This window comes from Pipra filicauda, unplaced genomic scaffold (genome assembly GCF_003945595.2).
Source record: "Pipra filicauda isolate LSUMZ 115617 unplaced genomic scaffold, ASM394559v2 scaffold192_size1418226_pilon, whole genome shotgun sequence".
Taxonomy (NCBI): Eukaryota; Metazoa; Chordata; class Aves; order Passeriformes; family Pipridae; genus Pipra; species Pipra filicauda.
The window spans coordinates 1,208,441-1,228,427 of NW_024104301.1; the positions used below are offsets into that span (position 1 = coordinate 1,208,441).

Genomic DNA, 19,987 nt, shown 5'->3' on the forward strand with positions numbered 1-19,987 from the left:
GGGTTAATTTATTCAGCACTGACTGACTTACAAGCCAACTGCATTATTTACCACAATCGTATGGAAACACTTCAAACCCGGTGCCTTATTTCTGGAAGCAGCTCAAATACTCCAGGGAGCCCTTTGCTATTGGATCCTCGGACCGAATTATTATTAAAGACAACAAAGCTTCTGTTCAGCCGCGGCCTTTCCGCAGGGTGGATGCGCGCTCTGCTCGCGACTTTCCTAAAGGGAAGAAGGTGGCGATGGAGCTCCGGGGTCCTTAACGTGCCCCGTGTGTGTGTGTGTGCAGGTGTATTGGGCGAGGGGAGGAGATGGCTAATAGGGATGAGAGGGGATTGTCGCGCGGGGCCGTCCCCGCCGTGTGTGGTGTTCCCTGAGCTGGGGAATCGTCTCGGTGCCCGCGGGGGCGGTGGGGACGCGTCCCCTCCCCGTGTCCCCTCCCCGTATCCCCTCCCGTGTCCCCTCCCCGTGTCCCGCCGTGTCCCCGCCCGGGGCCGCGGGTCGCACCTGCCCGCGGGGGGGCTGCAGTTCCGGGCGCGGCCGCCGGGGGCGCCCCCGCGCTCGGCGCAGTGCGCGGCCGGGAGGGGCGGGGGGGGCGGCGCCGGTCGCTGCCGCCCGGAGAGCGGGACCGGGCGCGGGGAGCGGAGCCCGCAGCGCCGAGCCCCGGAGCCCCGCCATGAACAGCATCAAGAGCGTGCCGGCGCGGGTGCTGAACCGCCGCGGCGGGCACAGCCTGGAGGCGGAGCGGGAGCAGTTCGACAAGAGCCAGGCAAGGGCGGCGGAAGGGGGTGGCGCGGCCCCGGGACCGGCTGAGGGCACGGTCCCGGTCCTAGTCCTAGTCCTAGTCTTGGTCCCGGTCCTGGCCCGTTTCGCGGGGCATTGCCTTGGGGCGCGCTGAAGGCGGGGGCTTCCCGGGCGATGCGATGGGATGGGGTGGGATGGGATGGGGGTCGCGGGTCCCCGTTCTCGGGGGGTCCCCCCCGGTGGGGCGGCGCGGCCGCCGTCCCTCTGTCCGGCCCCGTGTCCGCCCGTCCGTCTGTCCGTGCCCGGTGCCGGCGCTCCCCCGCCCCCACCTGCGCCGCCGCTTCCTCCCGCCGCGGCCGCGGGACCGTCCCGCGTGGGCTCCGCGGCCCCCGCGCCGGCCCCGGGCCCGGCCCCGCCGTGCGCCCCCGCCCCGGAGGGCAGCGGGGCCCTGGGCGGCCGGAGCGTCCCCCCCGCGCCCCGCGGGCCTTATCGCAGGTAAACACGGCCCGGAGCACACGGGGAAAGTTTCACGGTGTCGGCCGAGCTGGGGGTTCCGCAGCATCCCGGGGCTCCCCCGCCGCCCCGGGACTGGGCATCTCCGCATCCCTGCCGGTCCCGGTCCTGGCCGCAACGACACCGGGGGCTGTTTGGCACCGCGGGTGGATTCCCCTCGGCCCCCGCGGCTCTGGGGTCTCCCCGCGGGGATGGGGGTGTGTGAACCCACGGGGGTGGCTGAGCTAAAACAAAGCCCAAACGTGGTTGTGCCCTGTCGTGTCTACCTTGGCCGGAGTATCCGTAGCCCTGTGGCCCCCGCAGGGTGGGCGATGCTCAGGCACCGATGGGGCCAGCATATGGCTGGTGGGAAATGAATCATTCCAACAGCGTGGGCAGGGATGGGCAGAGGGATGGACAGAGCGACGGGCTCACTGCTGTCCCAGCAAAAATAGCAGTGCCCTCTGCACACATCCTCTGACCCCTCTGGTTTGGCAGGCGGTGCATTCATCGCAGGTGTTTTCCCCTTTGCCCCTTTGCTTTGCTGGCCCTTCCCTGGGCCCTGGGCTGGTTTGGCCCAGGAGGGCGCTGGTGAAGACAGGTGGGAATTCCAGGCCTAGCAGGGTCACGGTGGGTAGGAAATGGAGCTTGTTGGGTTTGGGGAGCAACACGAGAAAACCAGCAATTCCGGTTCCCTCTGGACGCGTCTCCTTCAATCGTCCCACTGGGCACCGCTGATAAAGAGTCGTGGCGGCAGCGCTGCCCCATGCACCCTCCTCCCACCTGCCCTTCCAGAGCATTTGGGACTTTTCAGTGGGACTGGTGCCCTGCACAGTTACAACTTTGCTCAGTCCAGGGGTGCTGTGGGCAGAGCTGTGTACAGGGCAAAGAGGTGGTCGCTCTCCATTAGAGGTTTTAGCTCTGTGACCCCAAGCTCACTGGCTGACAGTCACATTCACCACCCAGAACTGACCCTTTTTTTCCAGCAACTGCTGAAAAACTGTTCTAGAGGAGCTTTATCTTAGTGTGGTTTCTGTAGTGGTGCTTCAGTGAGAGCAGAACTGTTCCAGTGTCAGTACGTGGGTATTGATCTGCCTTTTAGCTCTAATTATAGCAGCTGTGGAGTTGGCCACAGGTCGCTTCTGTGTCACAGAGATGCTGGTGGCACATCCCCTCCAGGATTCCTTACCATCCTGGAGAAGGATGCTGCAGGAATCCAGAGCTCCATCACCTTTTTTCCTGCGAGGGCCGGGGTGATGCCTGTGGGTACAGACAGGGATTGCTGACCCTGCTGTGATCCCCCCACCCCCCAGGTGCTCGTGGGTGATGTGCAGGTCTCCTGCTTTCCCTGAAAATGCTTTTCCAGGTCTTGTGCCGGGGTGATTCAGATGTTCCCCTTGGAGCAGCCTCGTGTGGGAAGTAGGAAGCCACCATCCCACTCGGCAGCCTGGCAGGAGGTAAAACTTGCCAGGTTTTACTTTTCTGAAACAAAAATGTTAAAAATCCGACGAGCTCCCAAGCTTCCAGGATTATGTTGTCTGTGACTGCCGAGTGGTGCTTCCTTGGTGTAATTTGGGAGGGAGCAGTGTTAGGAAGGGAACCCCGGAGCAGCCATTTCTAGTTCAGGTGTCCTGACAGCCCTCGTGCCGCCTGGCCAGGGAGGTTTCCAGCTCAACATCCTGCTGCCAGAAAAATATCTCCCTGCCTTGGGACCTGGCATCCACCTGCCAGGTGGGGATTGTGGCCCCGCAGGATGCCGGGGCTTCGGGGAGCCGTGGGCGGGAGGATCAGCCGTAATTAAAAGCAGCCTGGAAAGAAAGGGTGGATGTAAACTGTGCTCCTTCATTTGGGCGCTTTGATCCCGGCTTTAGTCACCGGCTTGGTACGTGAGGGCTGTGAGTAAGGAGTGAGGGCTGTACCCTGTGGGCTCCCACAGCCCGCGGCCCGGCAGGTTTTGGGGTCGGACTCCCAACCCCCGGCGGGGCTGGGGCTGCACCGCTCCCAGTCAGGGATGGGGAACAGTCCATGAGGTTGCATCAAAGTTTTGGCCAGGCTGGTTGTGCACCTGCGGTGACAGCAGGGACCTGCCCATCGCTGGACGTGCTGGTGGTGTCTCAAGAGGTCAGATCAAGGGTGAATCTCCCTGTTTCAGAGCCCTGCAGCCAGCAGGGACGTCCTAAAGACACCCATGTCCCAGGCTGCAGCATCACCCCATGCCCATCACTGGTCCCACCATCCCAATTTCATGTATCTCCTGACCAGCCTGATGTTTGGAGGCAGAGGAAGCACAACTGACACAGCAATCCTGAGGAATTGGCGTCGGTTCAGTGCTGCTGTGGTTTATTTAGGACCATGCTGGACATGGTGTCTGTCATGGCAGTGCTGTGGGTGGGCTGGGGCTGCCCCTGCACGGGTCCAGTCCATGTGCTGGATATAAAATGGCTCAATGAAACCTCAGCACTGAATCACCAAGGATGAAACCAGCCCAGTCCAACAGCTCCCGGGCTGAATTTTTGGCTGGTTGGTCTGGAAATGAGATTAAGGGCAATAAACCAAATAAAACCACCAGCACCAACAGGAATTACAGCTCGGTTTTGGGACAGGCCAGTGGGTCCCAGCCCTAGTCCCATCCCACTGAGCAGCTGAGCTCCTGTCCCTGGGCATATGGGATAATGTTTCCTTTCCTAGGGGTCTGCCCTCGTCTCACACTTTGGCCCTTCCACCTGTGGGGCTCAGGTCCCACCTGTGGGTTGGGACGAGTGTGATGGGTTGGGACAAGCCCATTGTCCTACTTCTGCTTATGGCAGGCAGCAAAAATCCAGGTTTGGGAGCTGTGTCTGCCCCACACCTCCCATGCAAAGCACCTCAATAAGATGCAATAACCCCTTCAGCAGCTCTTCGCTGCAAGATGCATTTCCAAGCCCTGCATTGCAAAACTTTCGCCTTGTCACTCCCCGGTTCCTGATAAACCTTCCTTTCTGTCAATAACCCTCACTTTGGTGTCATCCTGGGAGGTGCTGGCACCCTGGGGACCTGTGGCACATCTCTCTGGCCGAGCTGTAGTCAAGGGCGCAGCCTCTCTGGCTCCAGGCTTTCAGGTGGCTGTGGAGGCACTTCAGGAGAGGCAGCTGTGCTGCAAGTGCCTGTTCCCTGTTCCTGGGCTCTCCAGGCTCGTTAACCTTTGGGGATAAGAGGATTACAGCAAGTCACCAGCTTAACTCTGCTGCTGCTTTATGGCCCCACATGGCGGGGTAACACCGGGGCTCTCCCAGTGCAGGAAAAGCAAAATCAGCTCCTTTCCTCAGCAGCTGGGGGAACAGTTTTGGAACAGGCTCACTTTTTAGGTTGCATTTGTGGTGATTTTGGCCAGTTCATGGGCACAGCCATTTTAGGCTCTTTTGGGGTGGATTTGATGCATTGACACCTTTGGCATCACCCCTTCAGCACAGCATCAGGTTCCTCCTGCATAAGTCAGGAGCACTTGATAACTCAGCATCGAGTTCCTCCTCCTGCAGGAAAGTGCCTCAATTCAGAGGCATCCCTGGACAAGCAGCTGTATGGAAGCAGGTGCTTTCCCCAGGAGGGTAGATGAGATTTTTATAAGGTTTTAGGGCTGTGGGGCTGCAGGGATTGACTGAGTTTCTCTTCTGGCATGAATGCTGGTGGTGGGGCTGCTTCCTGCCTTCCCGGCTGGGACCTTTTTCTCTGCTGGAGACAGAGGGCTCATGGACACAGGCAGAGTCCAAGTGCTCCTGCGAGGATGAAGCAGCTCAGTTGAGTCTGCAGGGACCTGGCGAGGAGGAGGAAGATCCTCATCAAACACAGCAATTCCGTTTTGTAGCCCATCATCACATGGGAGACACAACCGACCCCTGTCTAGGGTCATCTTTTGGAATAAATTAATAATTTAAAGTGTGCTGTGATCAAACACATCAAAATATAGATAATCCTCCTCCACTAATCACATTGCTCTGGATTTCTGCTCCATCAAGATGGGCATTGTGGCCGCCACTCCCTCCTTGCTTGGGGGCTGCATTTCCCCACGTGCAGCCAAAAACACCCCAAACCACTCCCCCCTTGGTTCAAAGGCTCCTTGTGATTACACAAACAACCCTGGAATTTGGCATCTCGCTGTCGTGCTTTAATGTTCCCGGGGCACGACGCTGAGTTCAGGCTGCAAAAATGCAAAAATTGGTTTCCTGGGACAGGGACAGCCGGGAGCACCAGCGGTGCGGGCGGGAGGGGCCTGATTCTGACAGATCCTGCTGGGGGTGGGGGATTTTCATGGGCTACTTTGTTTGAGGATAAAAAAGCCTATTCTGATGTGTCGCAAATGACTTTAAGGTGACATGTGAGTGCTAAAATCCAGGGTATTCCCCAAAAGCACCAGCACTGTGCTTCAGGGGGCATGGGGTAGCTATGGGAGTCACACCATGTCTGACAGCTGCTCTCCCCTCCTCTTGCAGGCCATCAGCATCAGCAAAGCCATAAACACACAGGAAGCACCAGTGAAGGAGAAACATGCCCGCCGTATCCTTTCCTGGACAGCACAGAGGAGATCCTGGGCTGAGGCAGGAGGGGTTTGGGGCCATGGAGGTTTGGGAGGCAGAAGACCCACACAGAGCTTGGCTGAGGGGTGGCATCATGTAGGTTCATCCATCAATGAAAAGGCAAACAAGAGCCTATAAAATTGTGATTCCTTGGCAATAAAAAGCAGAGGGTCCTGGTGTGCCCTGGGGCAGGGGGAGGTGCAAGAAAAATATGAATGGGCGTCATATCTGTGGGTGCAGCATCGCACTGGTGATCTCTGTGCACCCAGTGTGTGTCCCCTTTTTAATGGAAGTTGAACAGTCCCCAGCCCAGCCTGTGCCCTGCTCCATGTGTATCCAGTTGGCCTTGACTGCAGGGAAGGGATCATCCTGGGCACACACCACGAGAAGGGAGCGTTCACCTTCTGGTCCTACGCCATTGGGCTGCCCCTGCCCAGCAGCGCCATCCTCAGCTGGAAGTTCTGCCACGTCCTGCACAAGGTTCTGCGTGACGGACACCCCAATGTGAGTGTCCCCTCTGGAACATCCCTCCTGCTTTGCTGGTGGGGGAAATTCTTGCCTCTTGAGATGTCCCTCTGCACAGAGGATGGGTTCCCCTCCCTGTCCCAGACACCTTTCCTAAGCTGTGGGGCTGTGAGGGCACTCTTATCTCGTACCTTTGAAACCTCCCTGCACAAAGCTCCAACCTTTGGGTACCATTGAAAGGCTGGAAGTTCTCACAAAGCTGGAGTGGTGTAAGGATTGGATCCATCCTCTTCCCAGTGTCACAGCAGACAGGCAGGTGCTGGCCTGTGCCAGTCCCGCTGTGCCACATCCCTCCTGTTTTTGCCCCCAGGTCCTCCAGGACTGCCAGAGGTACCGCAGCAACATCCGAGAGACAGGAGACCTGTGGGTGAGTGGGATGAAGTGGAGGTTTGTGCCTCCCAGAGGGTCTGGAAGTGAATGCTGAGTGACATTGTGGGCACAGAGAGGGTAAAGCACCACCTCAGATACCCCATTGTCTCTGCTCCCTTGGGCTGATGGTTGTGTTCATGCTGGAGGGCACAAGAGCCGTAGGGCTGGTGCAGGTTCACTGGCACATGTGGACTCTGCTGGATCTGGGTTCTCCATGTTTCCCCTTGTGTCTCCACAGGGCCATTTGCACGACAGATATGGGCAGCTGGTGAGCATCTACACACGGCTCCTGCTCACCAAGATCTCCTTCCACGTCAAGGTGAGACCCTCTGCCACCTTCTCACCTGCTGTACTGGGGGGATGGGGCTTTACTGGGGGATGTGTTGCACCAGCAAAAATATGAGCAGCAACTGATGCATTTTTTCTTCTTTTTCCAAAGCATCCCGAGTTCCCCCCAGGCCTGGAAGTGTCGGATGAGGTGCTGGAAAAGACTGCAGGGACGGATGTGAACAACATGTGAGTGTCCTGGCACCTGCAGAGTGGTGAGGGGTGTAAATGCAGGGAGCAAAACCCCCAGTTGGAGCCCTTGCCATCATGAAGACCCTCAGTGAACTCGAGCAGCCAGAGCAAGGGTGTCTCTGCCACGGAGTGATGGAGTTTTGGTTTGTTTTGGCAGCTTCCAGCTGACGGTTGAGCTGTTTGACTACCTGGACTGTGAGCTGAAGCTGTCAGAGTCAGGTGAGGAGGCGGCAGGTCCCTCCCGCTCGCCCCAGGGCTCTTGAGCAATAGTTTCGCTCTTTGGTCGGGAAGTTCCGGGAGGCTGAGATTGGAGGCTTCAGTCCTTCCTCCTTCTCCCATGAGATTTCTGAGCTGGATTCCCCGGTTGATGCTTTGTAGGGGCAGTTGTAGGAAAATATTTAAGGATTGTGGCTGGTTTGAGCCCACCTGAGCAATGCAGAGTGTGCCATTCTGAAATATGTTTTTATTTCTTTTTGGTACAGCCACATTAATTATATGCATTACCCAAATCCTTTTTATCCCCTAGAAGCGGAGGATGGGGCTGTACCTCTTTCTAAAGGCTCATTTCCTCTCACTGAAATGCCTCCAGGGAGGGCTGGAGGCCCTTGCCCATGTTTGCATCTCTCGCCTCCTTCTCCAGGAGTTTTTAGATGACTTAGAAAGGTGGTGGATTCTTCCTCTGTCAAGAGTCAGGAACACGGAGCTGCCCTGGAAAACAGGGCACAGCAGGCAAGACTGTGCTCCCGGCTCCCATCAGCCTCCTGCTTCTCCTCCTGACCCAGTTATACAGAGAATTTATATTCATAAATACTTTAAAGCTGAGCGGGGAAGAAGCCGGGGTGGATATGCCTGGATTTCTGCCAGGGGAAGGGATCTGTTTCTGAGCAGGGGCAGGCGAGGCTGCGGCGCCGGCGAGCTCGTCCCCTGCCCTGGGATCCTCTCCTAGATCCTCTCATGATTAAATAGAATGGAGCAAAACCTCTCACTTCCTCCAGCTGCATTATTTGCATCAGCTCAAGGGCAGCGTCCCGGGATTAAATCCCTCCTTTTTGGGATCAGGGCAGAGCTGAGCACCCCTTTACTCTGCCACCATGGTCCCTTTGGGTGTTTGTCTTCCTCGGTGGGGGAAGGTTGTTCCCAGCTCAGCAGGACAGACGGGCAGCAACGCTGGTGTTTTCCCGTGTCCCGGCAAAGCCACATCCGCCGTGGTTAATGATCAAGCGGAGTGGCCGGGAGGGGGCCGGCTCTGCAAACACGGCGCCGGTGCCTCACGCAGCTCAACCCCTCAGTTTTCAGGCAACTCAACACGTCGATGGCCGTGTCGCAGATGTCGGCGGTGCAGTGCCGCCTGGCCCCCCTCATCCAGGTCATCCAGGACTGCAGCCACCTCTACCACTACTCTGTCAAGTTAATGTTCAAGCTGCACTCTTGTGAGTCCCGGGATATGCTCCATGCTGGTCTTTTCCAGAGTTGGGCTTCTGAATTTGGGGATCAGGCTTGCATGGACTGAGGCATCCATCGCCATGTCCCAGCTGGGCTCTAAGGGCCTGCTCCACCCCATGTAGACATTCCAGATAAAGGAATCAGAAGGACTTGTCCTTGATTAATTCCAACCCATGTGCCTTGGCCTGCCAGCCCCCTGCACAGGATTGCTGGGCAGCGCAGCGCCAGTGGCCTTGTGTGGGTATTTTATGGTTCCCCCACCCACCTCTCCCTGCACCACATCCCTGGTCCCTGTGCCAGGGATGGGGATACCTCACTCCCACACTGATGCCTCACATCCCACTCCCACCTGGCCTTTATCCTGCTGGCTTTTGCAGCGAAGGGCTCCAGGTGCATGTGAATACATGTGCAGCCCCAGATCAGTCACGACCATCCCCCATTTCCCAGGTCTGCCGGCAGACACACTGCAGGGCCACCGGGATCGCTTCCATGAGCAGTTCCGCAGGTAATCCGGGCCAAGGTGGGGCGATGGGGTCCCTTCCCTCCTGCCAAACCCCCTCCCCTGCGAACAGTTTGTCTTTCCCTTCTCTCCAGCCTCAAAAACTTCTTTAAGAGAGCATCCGACATGCTGTATTTCAAGCGGCTCATCCAGATCCCTCGGCTGCCGGAGGTATGGCAGGATTTGGGGTGGTGCTTGTTGGTGATACTTTGGAGACCGTGTGGGTTCAGGGTGCATGGGGGTGTCCCCATGGGTGGGTCTGTGGTCTGGGGACACTGCAGAGGGACCTGCTGGCTCCATCAGCAGCACAGGGTTGGCTACCTCCCTTCCCTGGCACTCTGCCTCCTGCAGTTCCCAAAACCCCCTGTGATACCACAACTTCTTGTCCCAACAGAGCCCCCCAAACTTCCTGCGGGCATCCGCACTGGCTGAGCACGTGAAACCAGTGGTCGTCATCCCTGAGGAAGCCCCTGAGGATGACGAGCCAGAGAATCTCATTGAGATCAGCACAACTTCCACCACGGAGCCACAGGTGGGGGCACAGGGCTGGAATGGGGACGCAGGGATGGGCGGACAGCGGGGACAGGCACCCATAGCCTGGCTCAGCTCAGCAGCCTCTGTCTTCCCCAGATCACCTCGGATCTATTTGAGCAAACCTTTGGGCCCCCCAATGGCGTTTGGGATGACAGGTATGGGGGGGGTCCGGCGGTGGCGGAGGAGAGTGGCCACTACCGCGTGGGACCAACCTGCCTGTGTCTGCAGGGACGCACAGATCGAGAGCCTGAAGAAGGAGCTGGACACGCTCCGTGCGGAGATGGAGAAGATCAAACTGGAGGTAAAGCCCGGCTGGGGCGTAGCTGGTGGGGGGAATGCAGTGGAAACCCCAAGGGGATGCAGCGGGAGTGGGGTCCTGACGTCCAGCACTGTGAGTTAGGACCTCTCCTAGTGCCAGGACCTGACTCCTCATGGAGATGGGGTGGAGGTATGTGAGACCTGTCCTTTGCTGTCACGACCAGCTTTATCAGCGGGGACAGAGCAGCTGCAGGGACAAACAGGAGAGCTTTCCTGTACATCCCACAGCTGCTTTGCCTAAATTGCAGTGGGGCACCTGGATAGGGTTTTTAGGGAGGGCATGAGTTCAGGGCCATGCCCCAGTGCCTGATGGTGATGTCCTGCAGGCACAGCGATACATCACAGAGCTCAAGGCACAGGTGAACAGCCTGGAGGGAGAAGTGGAGGAGCAGCGCAAGCAGAAGCAGAAGGCGCTGGTGGACAACGAGCAGCTGCGGGATGAGCTGGAGAGGCTGCAGAGGGTGAAGCAGGACAGCGACAGGTCCCAGCGGCTCTGCGCCGAAGCTGAAAGTAGGTGCCCTGCAGTGCCCATTGGCCGTGGGCCACCTGTGCCACGGCTGCTGAGGGGCTTCTCACCCCTGCAGAGAAAGCCAACGCCACCGAGATCCGCTACACGAAGCTGAAGGAGAAGCACAGCGAGCTCATCAACACACACGCCGAGCTCCTGAGGAAGGTAATGCTCTGTGCAGGCAGGGACTGACGCTGCTTTGGTCCCTCTGCCACTGCTGGGGCGGCTCTCACTTGCCCAGAGCCCCCTGTATCGGTCCCATCGCCCTGCACCCAGGGAACTCTGAGCATAGCTGGGGAGGGACCCCTTAAATCCATGTCCACTGACAGTCAGCATTCTGGGTGCTGTGAGAAAGGCATCTTGAAGTTATCCTCTAAGCCAGTGTTTGGTTGGAACAAGTGTGGTGATGGTGAGGGTCCCCCGTGTCCCCACACAGAATGCTGACACCGCCAAGCAGCTGACAGTCACGCAGCAGAGCCAGGAGGAGGTGGCACGTGTCAAGGAGCAGCTGGCATTTCAGGTGGAGCAGGTCAAGCGAGAGGCCGAGATGAAGGTGAGCTGGCACAGCTCTGGATCCTTTCCTGCTTCCCTGCCAGCACTGAGCCCTTCCCAGCCCGGGAAACACAGTAGCTGTGCTCAGTTTGGGTGCAGGGCCTAGGGGTCGTTGTTGATGTCAGTCCCTGATCCAGGAAGAAGTTGGCATCAGGAAGGCATTGTTTAATACATGCTTCATTCCCTTTTGCCCAAATCTGCCTTTCCTTCTGCCAAGAAAATGCCTCAATGCAAATTGGTGGGTTTGGGTGCCTTCGTTCTCTGGGTCCCAAGTTGGTGGCTGCTCCCAAAATTCCTGCTCTGGTGAAAGGAACCCTTCCAGGAGACACCTCTCCCACACCCAAGACCCCAAAACCCCTACCCTGCAAAATGTGGCTGGTATCGTTCCTGCCATCCCGGCTGTGTGCCGGAGCGTGTTCACAGGGGCTGAGCCCCTGGCATGGGGTGTGGTTGCAGCTGGAAGACCAGAGCGTGCAGATGGAGCAGCTGCGGCAGGAGCTGGATGCCCGGCGGGATGAGCTGGACCAGGCGCAGCGCTCACTCAGCCAGGCCAAGCAGGTACAGGGCTTAGGATGAGCCCAGATCCCCATCACAAACCCCTGTCATGCAGGACAATGCTTTGGCTACCACTGTTGAGCCAGAGGTCCAACAGCAGCACAAGGTGGTGTCACAGGGCTGAAAATGGGCCCAGCTCAAAAGTGACATGAGCAGGGCATGTCCTCAGGTGTCTGTTGGGCTCACAGTGTGGTAACAGGTGAGTGACAGGGCTGTCCTGACCCCATGGCAGGCAGGTGTGGAGCTCAGTGCGCAGGTGGAGGCCCTGCACGCCGAGAAGGAGGTGCTGAGGCGGTCGGTGAGTGAAAAGGAGTGTGAGCTGCTGTCCACGCGTGGCCTCATCGAGGAGAAGGAGCTGCAGCTGAACCAGGAGGCGGATAAGGCCACGAGGGAGATCCGAGAGCTCCAGGGCAGGCTCCTGGAGAAGGTAGGTGCTGTGTGAAGAGCCCACTGCTCCTCTACTTGCCAGGGTGAGACATGTTTGGGGGATGCTGAGGAGTTGGGGGGCTCAGCCAAGCCATTACTGATGTAGCCGGTGGGATATCACTTGCACCAGCAGTAATGGGATGCTTGGCTCTAATCCTGGAAAAGGGAAATGCTGGTGATGGGAGTCCTGTGTCCCAATTGTGCCACTCACCTGTTCCTCCTGCCCAACAGAGCAACCAGGAGCAGAACCTGCAGCAGAAGCTGCTGGACGAGCAGTTCAGCATCCTGCAGGAGACGGTGCGGGAGGCAGAGGACATCCTCCGTGATGCCGTGGCCAAGCTGGATGACCCACTGCACATCCGCTGCACCAGCTCCCCAGGTAGGGCAGAAACACCGTCCCTTCTCCCTTCAGGACAGATAACGTTGCATCTCAGCTTTCCCAAGGCATTTTTATCATCGTGCCCAAGGAGATCAGACTTCCCAGGATGAATTTTTAACTCTCATCTCAGCACTGTTTTGCTCAGGCTTTAGTGCTGTTCCCCAGCCAGGGCCATGACGACTCGAGCTGTCTCAGCTCCCACTCAGTGGAGTCAGCACTCATGCTCGTTCAGCCCCTCATCAGCCTGGCCGTGCTAACGAAGCTGGATTCATTACAGATTACCTGCTGAGCCGGGCGCAGGCGGCGCTGGAGTCCACGGACGCCCTGGAGAACGGGCACGCGCAGTACGTGGCCTCCATGGCAGGTACCTGGGGCCGGGGCCCGGTGGCATTGCTTCAGCTTGCTCGTGTTTCCATACATCCAGCAGCCCCTGGCTGCTGCAGGGCCATTGGCAGGCGGCAATGCCCTGGTGACAGAGGGACATGGTGGGGGTGGTGGGTTCCCATGCGTTCATTTGAGCTGGAGAGGTCAATAATGATCCTCTCTAAGTTCTTGTGCTGATTCTTGAGTGCCTTCAAGGAGGGACTGCAGTCCCTGACCCCATCCTGTCCCAGCAGATGCCGCGGGGCTGGTGGGGGCCCTGGCCCTCTTCGCACACCTCACGGCCGACACCATCGTGAACGGCAGTGCCACGTCCCACCTGGCCCCCACAGACCACGCCGACCGTGAGTGCAGGGGTGCAGAGGGTGTTGGGGGGGATTTTTCCTCCTGGGGATTTTTTTTTAGGGAGGCTGTGCCAAAGCTCCTTCTGCCAGGGGCTGGATATGGGGCAGATCTTTTCCGGGGACAGCATGATACCTCCAGCTCCCCGTGCTCCCCTTCCCAACATTCCCTGCTTTCTAGTACCCCTTGCTGAGCCAGGGACATCACTTTGCTCCTGGAAACTCATTTATAGTCTTCTAGAAGAAATTTGCTGGATGCTGCTGATGCTCAGCATCATCCCCACAGATGAGGGGAGGAGGGTGGCAGGGCTGGGGTGGAGGGACCCCTCGCCCAGCGAGGGGCCTGGCACCAACCCCTCCTCTCCCCAGGGCTGACGGAGATGTGCCGGGACTGTGGGCAGCGGAGCCTGGACTACCTGGGCGAGCTGAAGGACAGGCAGAGGCTGGGCCGTGCCGAGCTGGGGGACGTGCGACGGGCGCTGAGGGGAGTCCTGCAGCTGGCCCAGGTAGGAGATGGAGCCCAGTGCACCCGCCTTCCTGCTCGTGGCTGGCAGGGTTGGCTGGAGGGAGCACTGTGGGGTGGTTTTCCCCCCATACCCACAGGTTCTGGTGCTGTCCTTGAGCCATCTCAGCTTCTGAGTGCTGAGACCCTTCCTGGTGGTGCCCAGAGCCCGTCACCCTCAGATCAGCTGAATTCTCTCAGCCCAGTAACCCCTGTGGAACAAAAATTCCCAACTTTCAGATATTTCTTCTCGCGAAGCCCCTGTTAGTCTTTTCCCATACTCCACTGTTAATTCAAAGGCTGTCAGCTCTCCAGGACCCTCTGGAGCCAAAACTGCTCCTGTGATGGAGTTTTGTCACTTTGATTTGGGGCATTTCTTACCTCTGAGATCCTGTGCCATGTTTGCTGCAAGTTGGTGGCACCTGTGCCATCTGACACCCTTGCAGGCTGCAGAATGCTGCTCCTGCACCTTTAATTATTTGGGGAGAGGGGGAAAGGGAGTCGGATACCTTGGTTTATAATTATTCCTTATAAATATTCCCTTCTGTCTAAAACCTGCTGATGCCTGCTGCCTCCTCTGGCAGGAGCTGAGGCCCAAGAGCTTAGACATCAAGCAAGAAGAGCTGGGGGACATGGTTGAGAAGGAGATGGCCTCCACCTCGGAGGCGATCGAGGACGCCGTCAGGCGGATAGAGGTGAGACGAAGCTGCAGGATGGGCCACTTCGGTGCCTTGGGGCAGCAGAGTGCCCATCGCTCCTCCACCCTGCTCACCCTCACAGCAGCGTGGCATCCAACCCTTCCTCTTGTGTTTCCCAACAGGAGATGATGAGCCAGGCCAGGAATGAGAGCTCTGGTGTTAAGCTGGAAGTGAACGAGCGGTGAGTTTTGAGGGGTGACGTGTGATGGCCACAGGCAGGTTTGTGTCCCATGCCTGTACCCTGCTGGAGTGTGCTCCAAACCAGGCTGGGTGGTCTCCAAAAAAGACCCACATTCTAACTGAGACCAAAGCCCCCTTCCCTGGATGCAGTGTCAGGGGATGCTGAACACTTTTCTCTTGTTTCCCTGCAGGATTCTGAACTCGTGCACAGATCTAATGAAGGTCAGTAGTGCAGGAACCAATCTGGGCTGTCAAAGACTGCACAAAACTGTCACTTGCCACCATTGACAGCATCAATCCTTCTCTATAAAACCCCTATCAAACACCAAAGCCTGTTTTCCTTCATTCCAGGCTATCAGGCTTCTCGTAACAACATCTACAAACCTACAGAAGGAGATAGTAGAAAGTGGCCGGGTAAGTCTTCCCCTCATCTCTCTGCACAGGCATGAAATACAGGAGAATTTCCCCCCGTTTGCAGAAACACTCTGGATTTCCTGGTTTCCCACGTTATCAGCACTCTGGCAGTGCCTTGCTAGAGATGGGCTGCTCAGCCCTGTGCTCTTTGCACACATTATTATTATTACCCTTGCAAAACCTTGTCCATCTAAAGATTATGGCCCAAACTTCGGTGGTTTAAAACAAACCCAGCCAAACTTTGCAGGCGTGGGGCTCCAACACTGATTTTCTTGATAAATATTTAAGCAGGTCAGTAAGAGCAGCATAAAGTGCACAGAAATGCTGTGGTTTATGGTTTTATGTATGAATTTATATATTGTTATACTTTATACAGATATTTTATATGGATTTATGTATTGTTGTGTATTAGACAGAAGTTAATCCAGGCTGTAACATTCTCATAACAACAGGGGGCAGCAACAACTCAGGAATTTTATGCCAAGAACTCTCGCTGGACCGAAGGGCTGATCTCTGCCTCCAAGGCCGTGGGCTGGGGAGCCACACAGCTCGTGTAGGTACCCCCACACTGGGATGTTCCTCTGGGACACGGCTCCATGTGCTGCACCCTTGCAGGGCTGGCTCTTGCTTCTCCACCACCCAATAATCCAGAGCATCCCACTGCTGAGCTGTCATGGAGCACCATGGCTAATCCCTTGTGGAACATCTTTGCTAACTCCTTATGGAGCCTCATGTGGCTCATTGCTAATTCCATGTAGAGCATCATGGCCTGGGTGGGACCACACGGTCACCCAGTTAGGGATGCCAGTTCCTCCCTGTTTGCAGAATATGAAATCAAATAATCCATGTCCTGGTTCCTGCTCAGGTGGTTGTGGCTGGGGTGGTTGGGATCAGGGCAGGGTATCCTTGTGCAGGAAATGTGAAGAGTCTTTTGGACAAAGCTTTAAAAATCTCATGGAAACAAAATCCTCTCTGTCCAAAATGTCTGGATCAAGGCTTTGAATAATTGCTTTGTAAATGAGCTTTAATAATGGTCGGACTTGATGATCTTAGAGGTCTTTTCCAACTTTAATGATTCTGTGATTCTATAATTACAGACAAAGCTGCTGGATCCAGGTCTGGTGTTGATTTCTAGGGATATTAGCAGGAGACGAATAATCTGTACTTGCCTTGTGGTGCAGGGTGTCTCTAATACCATCTCCCTTCTGGCTGTAACACAGGGAGTCGGCAGACAGGGTTGTCCTGCACATGGGAAAATACGAGGAACTGATCGTCTGCTCCCATGAAATCGCTGCCAGCACAGCCCAGCTCGTGGCTGCCTCCAAGGTGGGTGTCCCAGCAGGATCCTCTGCCTGTCTCCTGAAGCCATAGGTCATTCTGTTCCACAGCATTCCCAGCAATGCAGCCTCCTGGGGCAGGGAGAAGGGAAGCTCTTCCCATTTTCCGGTCAGTCCATGAGTTTAATCCATGTGTCTTCATGTGCATTAATATTCCCACACCCAGGGCTTGCCTTGGAAGTGAAGGTGTGTAAAACCTCCCATCTTGTTATGTAAAGAAAATGTTAATAACTAACAAGAAATCCAAAAAAGCAGCTGCAGGAGCCAGAATTGAGGATGGTGGATTTGGGTCTTGCCACCTTCCCTGTTGGGGTGGGTGAAAGCGATGGGTAGAGGTTTCAGTGAGCAAACAAGGATGCAGGTGGGGGAGTGGAGGATCCATAAGGCTTTTTACAGCAGGTGGTTTTAAAATGCATATATTTGTATAAAAAAAAAAAAAATTTCTTTTTCTAAAAAATAGTTTTTTAAGATCTATATTTATTTGTATTATTATATTATAGGTTATATGTAATTATGTGATTATATTAATATAGCATTTGCTGTTTAATATATTTATATAATTTTTATTTTTATATATAAATTTTATAATTATACTAATATATAATAGAATTTATTAGGTATTATATAATATCTAATAATATAATAAAATAATAAATATAACAATATATTATATAGAATACATTGTATGTTATAATATATAATTCTAACATTATAAAATGATTATGTTTTTAATTTTACAGTTTATATATAGAATGTATATATATGTCAATATTATAATACATTACTTATAAATTATAGACTATATTATAATTGATTATTTAAATTAATATATGAATATAGGTTATAGTTAATTATAAGATAAAATATAATAGTATATTGATATTATGCATAGTATATTTAGATACATGTAAATTATATATATTTAAGTAAAATATATATATTATATATAATATAAAATTATTTTTAAAATTATAGCTATGTCTTCACTGTGTGCTTGGCTCAGGTGGGAACAGAGCTGGTTTGGTGCCCTGGGGCTGAAGGGCTTTGCAGGGATCACCTTGTCTGGCCATGATGGGATCATTGAGGATAAACCTTCCCATCTGTCCATCCATCCTTTCCACCCCTGGGTTTTTGTGCCCAAGCTCTGACATGGGGCGCTCGGTGTCTCTGCCTGAGCCACTCCAAAGTGTCGAGCCCCCAGGTGGAGGTGCCGTGGTGGCACCCACAGCCATCCCTGTGCCCGTTGCAGGTGAAAGCCGAGAAGAGCAGCAGGAACCTGGCCCGGCTCCAGGAGTGCTCGCGCAACGTCAACGAGATGGCGGCCAACGTGGTGGCTTCCACCAAGTCGGGGCAGGAGCAGATCGAGGAGAAAGGTGAGGCTTTTGCAAGGAAAAGGTAGAAGAAACCACCCCAATTCCTTTCTGGCCTGGGGAACGCCCTGAGGTGTCTGTCCAGCTTTGCTTTTGGTGTGTGAGGGTGCACTTTGTGAGGAGCCCTGCTTTTCTCCACAGACACCATGGACTTTTCGGGCATGTCCCTCATCAAGCTGAAGAAGGAAGAGATGGAAACACAGGTACGGCCATGAGGTGGATTCGGTGTGGCTGTGGACAGATCCGGACCCGCACAGGGCGGGTCCCTTCTGCCCCCCAGCACGGGTCCCAGGAGGGCTGTTTGGGCGCAGGTGAAGGTGCTGGAGCTGGAGAAGCGGCTGGAGGGGGAGCGGGTGCGCCTGGGCGAGCTGAGGAAGCAGCACTACGTCCTGGCCGGGGGCTGCGACGCGGCAGCAGAGGACGGGGAGGCCAGGCCGGCACCGGCCCCGCGACGAGGCATCCTCAAGAAACCCCCCATCGCCCAGAAACCCGGCCACGGGGAGGTAGGGACCCCAGAGAGGGGTATAAGTCAGGGAGGGTGGGTGTTCTCGGCACGAGTGACTGATATTTGGCTCTGTCCCCCTTCTCGTTTCAGCCCGAGCGAGATGCCGGCCTGTGCCCCCCTCACGGGGCCAACGTCTAGCAGGGGCTGCCGAGGGTCCCTGGGATCACGTTGCCTTCGCGCTGCTGTGCCTTCACGCGCGGGGTCTCCTCACCGCCCGGCCTGGAAAAAACCCAAACTGTTTTGTTTTTTTTTAAAGAATATATTTTATTTTGTAGGTTTTTCTTTTTTTTCTTGGCTCCTATCCGTAGAGCAGAGGGGCTCCTGTGCTCCCCGGGCAGCGCAGAGTGCCCTCCTCCTTCTCCTCTTCCTTCTCCTCTTCCTTCTCCTCTCCCTCCTCCTCTCCCTCCTCCTCTTCCTCTGTCTTCTCTTGTTCCTCCTCCTCCTTCTCCTCTTCGACTGCCAACTGGCTCTCCTGGTTTAATTTAATTTGGGGTTCGTTCGGGTTAATTTTTTTTTTTTTAAGGACTTTATCAGCACTAGAAGTTTTCAGTAAATGTAGCTCTACTGTACTGCTCAGACCCTTTCTAAGAACTGTGAATTGTTTTTACAGTAGGAAACTGTTGGGCTTTTCTTGCAACCATTTTTTAAAATTCCCTTTTTTCAGCCTGGGAATCACTTGACTTTGTTTGGGCCGTGTGATCAGCCCTCAGCAGGAAGGGAAGCAGGGCTTTTGTAAGGGAAAAGCAGTTACTGACACACACTGGCAATAAGGATACAAACATTTTTATTTTTTTTCCTTTTCTATTTTTTATTACTACAGCAATGTCAAGGGATAAGTTGCATTATGTTTTATATTTAAGATAATTAGCAGAATTTAATCTAGCCATGGCCTACAGGGGCCGGGGGATAGAGAAGTCTGCAGCAATAAGGAATTACTGATGTGGAGAGACGTGGGGGCAGACTCAAAATCCTGTCAACTGTGTCTTTCCTTGGAGCAACTACAAGGATGTAGATTATTAAAGGAGAAATATTTAAAATACATTTGTGTTGCTTGTTGGTGGGGAGGGAGTCAATGGCATGGGGGGGATCTGGTGATTGCAGCAAACTGGCCCTGAGCTGTGTGGGGCAGAGAAAGGCAGTGAAGTGCCTCGAAGGAATTAGCTAAATGTGCATAAATAAATATAAATAATATATATAAAAGTTCATAAATACACACACACATATAAATAGAATCCTCTCTCTGTATATATGTGAAGCCACGTGTATCTATGGCTCTGCCTGTGCCTATATATATATATATGTATATATATATATATGCATATTTACATATTTTATGTATCTATACTTTTATGCACTATATATAATGTAATAGACAATAGATAATTATATATTATATATAATTATGACATATATTAGATAATTTATAATTATATGTGTATATTATATGTGCATTTTTGCATATTTTATGTATCTATACTATTATGCACTATATAATAGTTAATTATAATTATATACAATAATTATTTATTTAAATATTGTATATAATAATATGATTTCATATATACTATTATATATTCTATATATTTTAATATATATTATGCAGAAAGCCCAGATCAGCCCCTGCCCAGTGTGAGCACAGTAGCCCATGAGTTCCTGGCTCTTGCTGGCAGCCATGGTGATGGGCAGCCTTGATGAAAATAAGTAGCTTAAACAAATAAAAAGGACTCCAGGTGCAGGATCAGTGCTGCCATCCAGCTCCCAGCCAGGGCAGCTGGTGCCTGCAGCCTCCCAGCTGCTCAGTGGGACCACGCCTGCAGGAAATGGGGATCTGGTTTATTCCGTG

At 54.3% G+C, this 19,987-nt stretch overlaps 1 protein-coding gene across 2 annotated transcripts; it reads left to right on the forward strand.

Moving 5' to 3' along the window:
* The first annotated feature begins 630 nt into the window (after positions 1 to 630).
* HIP1R (huntingtin interacting protein 1 related) lies at positions 631 to 18,567 on the forward strand. 2 transcript variants are annotated; one of them, XM_027739817.2, is made up of 32 exons: positions 632 to 772; positions 5,706 to 5,769; positions 6,151 to 6,293; positions 6,625 to 6,681; positions 6,922 to 7,002; positions 7,123 to 7,199; positions 7,360 to 7,421; positions 8,492 to 8,632; positions 9,093 to 9,150; positions 9,240 to 9,315; positions 9,539 to 9,676; positions 9,775 to 9,833; positions 9,907 to 9,979; positions 10,323 to 10,506; positions 10,581 to 10,669; positions 10,941 to 11,057; positions 11,513 to 11,614; positions 11,844 to 12,038; positions 12,269 to 12,416; positions 12,694 to 12,780; positions 13,034 to 13,141; positions 13,508 to 13,644; positions 14,225 to 14,335; positions 14,461 to 14,519; positions 14,710 to 14,740; positions 14,870 to 14,932; positions 15,385 to 15,485; positions 16,153 to 16,258; positions 17,519 to 17,642; positions 17,781 to 17,842; positions 17,951 to 18,142; positions 18,235 to 18,567. In XM_027739817.2, the coding sequence occupies exons 1-32, from the start codon at positions 680 to 682 to the stop codon at positions 18,280 to 18,282; spliced, it is 3,186 nt and encodes a 1,061-aa protein (XP_027595618.1). In that variant the 5' UTR covers positions 632 to 679; the 3' UTR covers positions 18,283 to 18,567. The 2 variants fall into 2 exon arrangements, with proteins under 2 accessions (XP_039236263.1, XP_027595618.1); XM_039380329.1 differs by lacking the exons at positions 16,153 to 16,258; positions 17,519 to 17,642; positions 17,781 to 17,842; positions 17,951 to 18,142; positions 18,235 to 18,567 and having other exon boundaries at positions 631 to 772; positions 14,878 to 14,932; positions 15,385 to 16,146.
* The last annotated feature ends 1,420 nt before the right edge of the window (positions 18,568 to 19,987 follow it).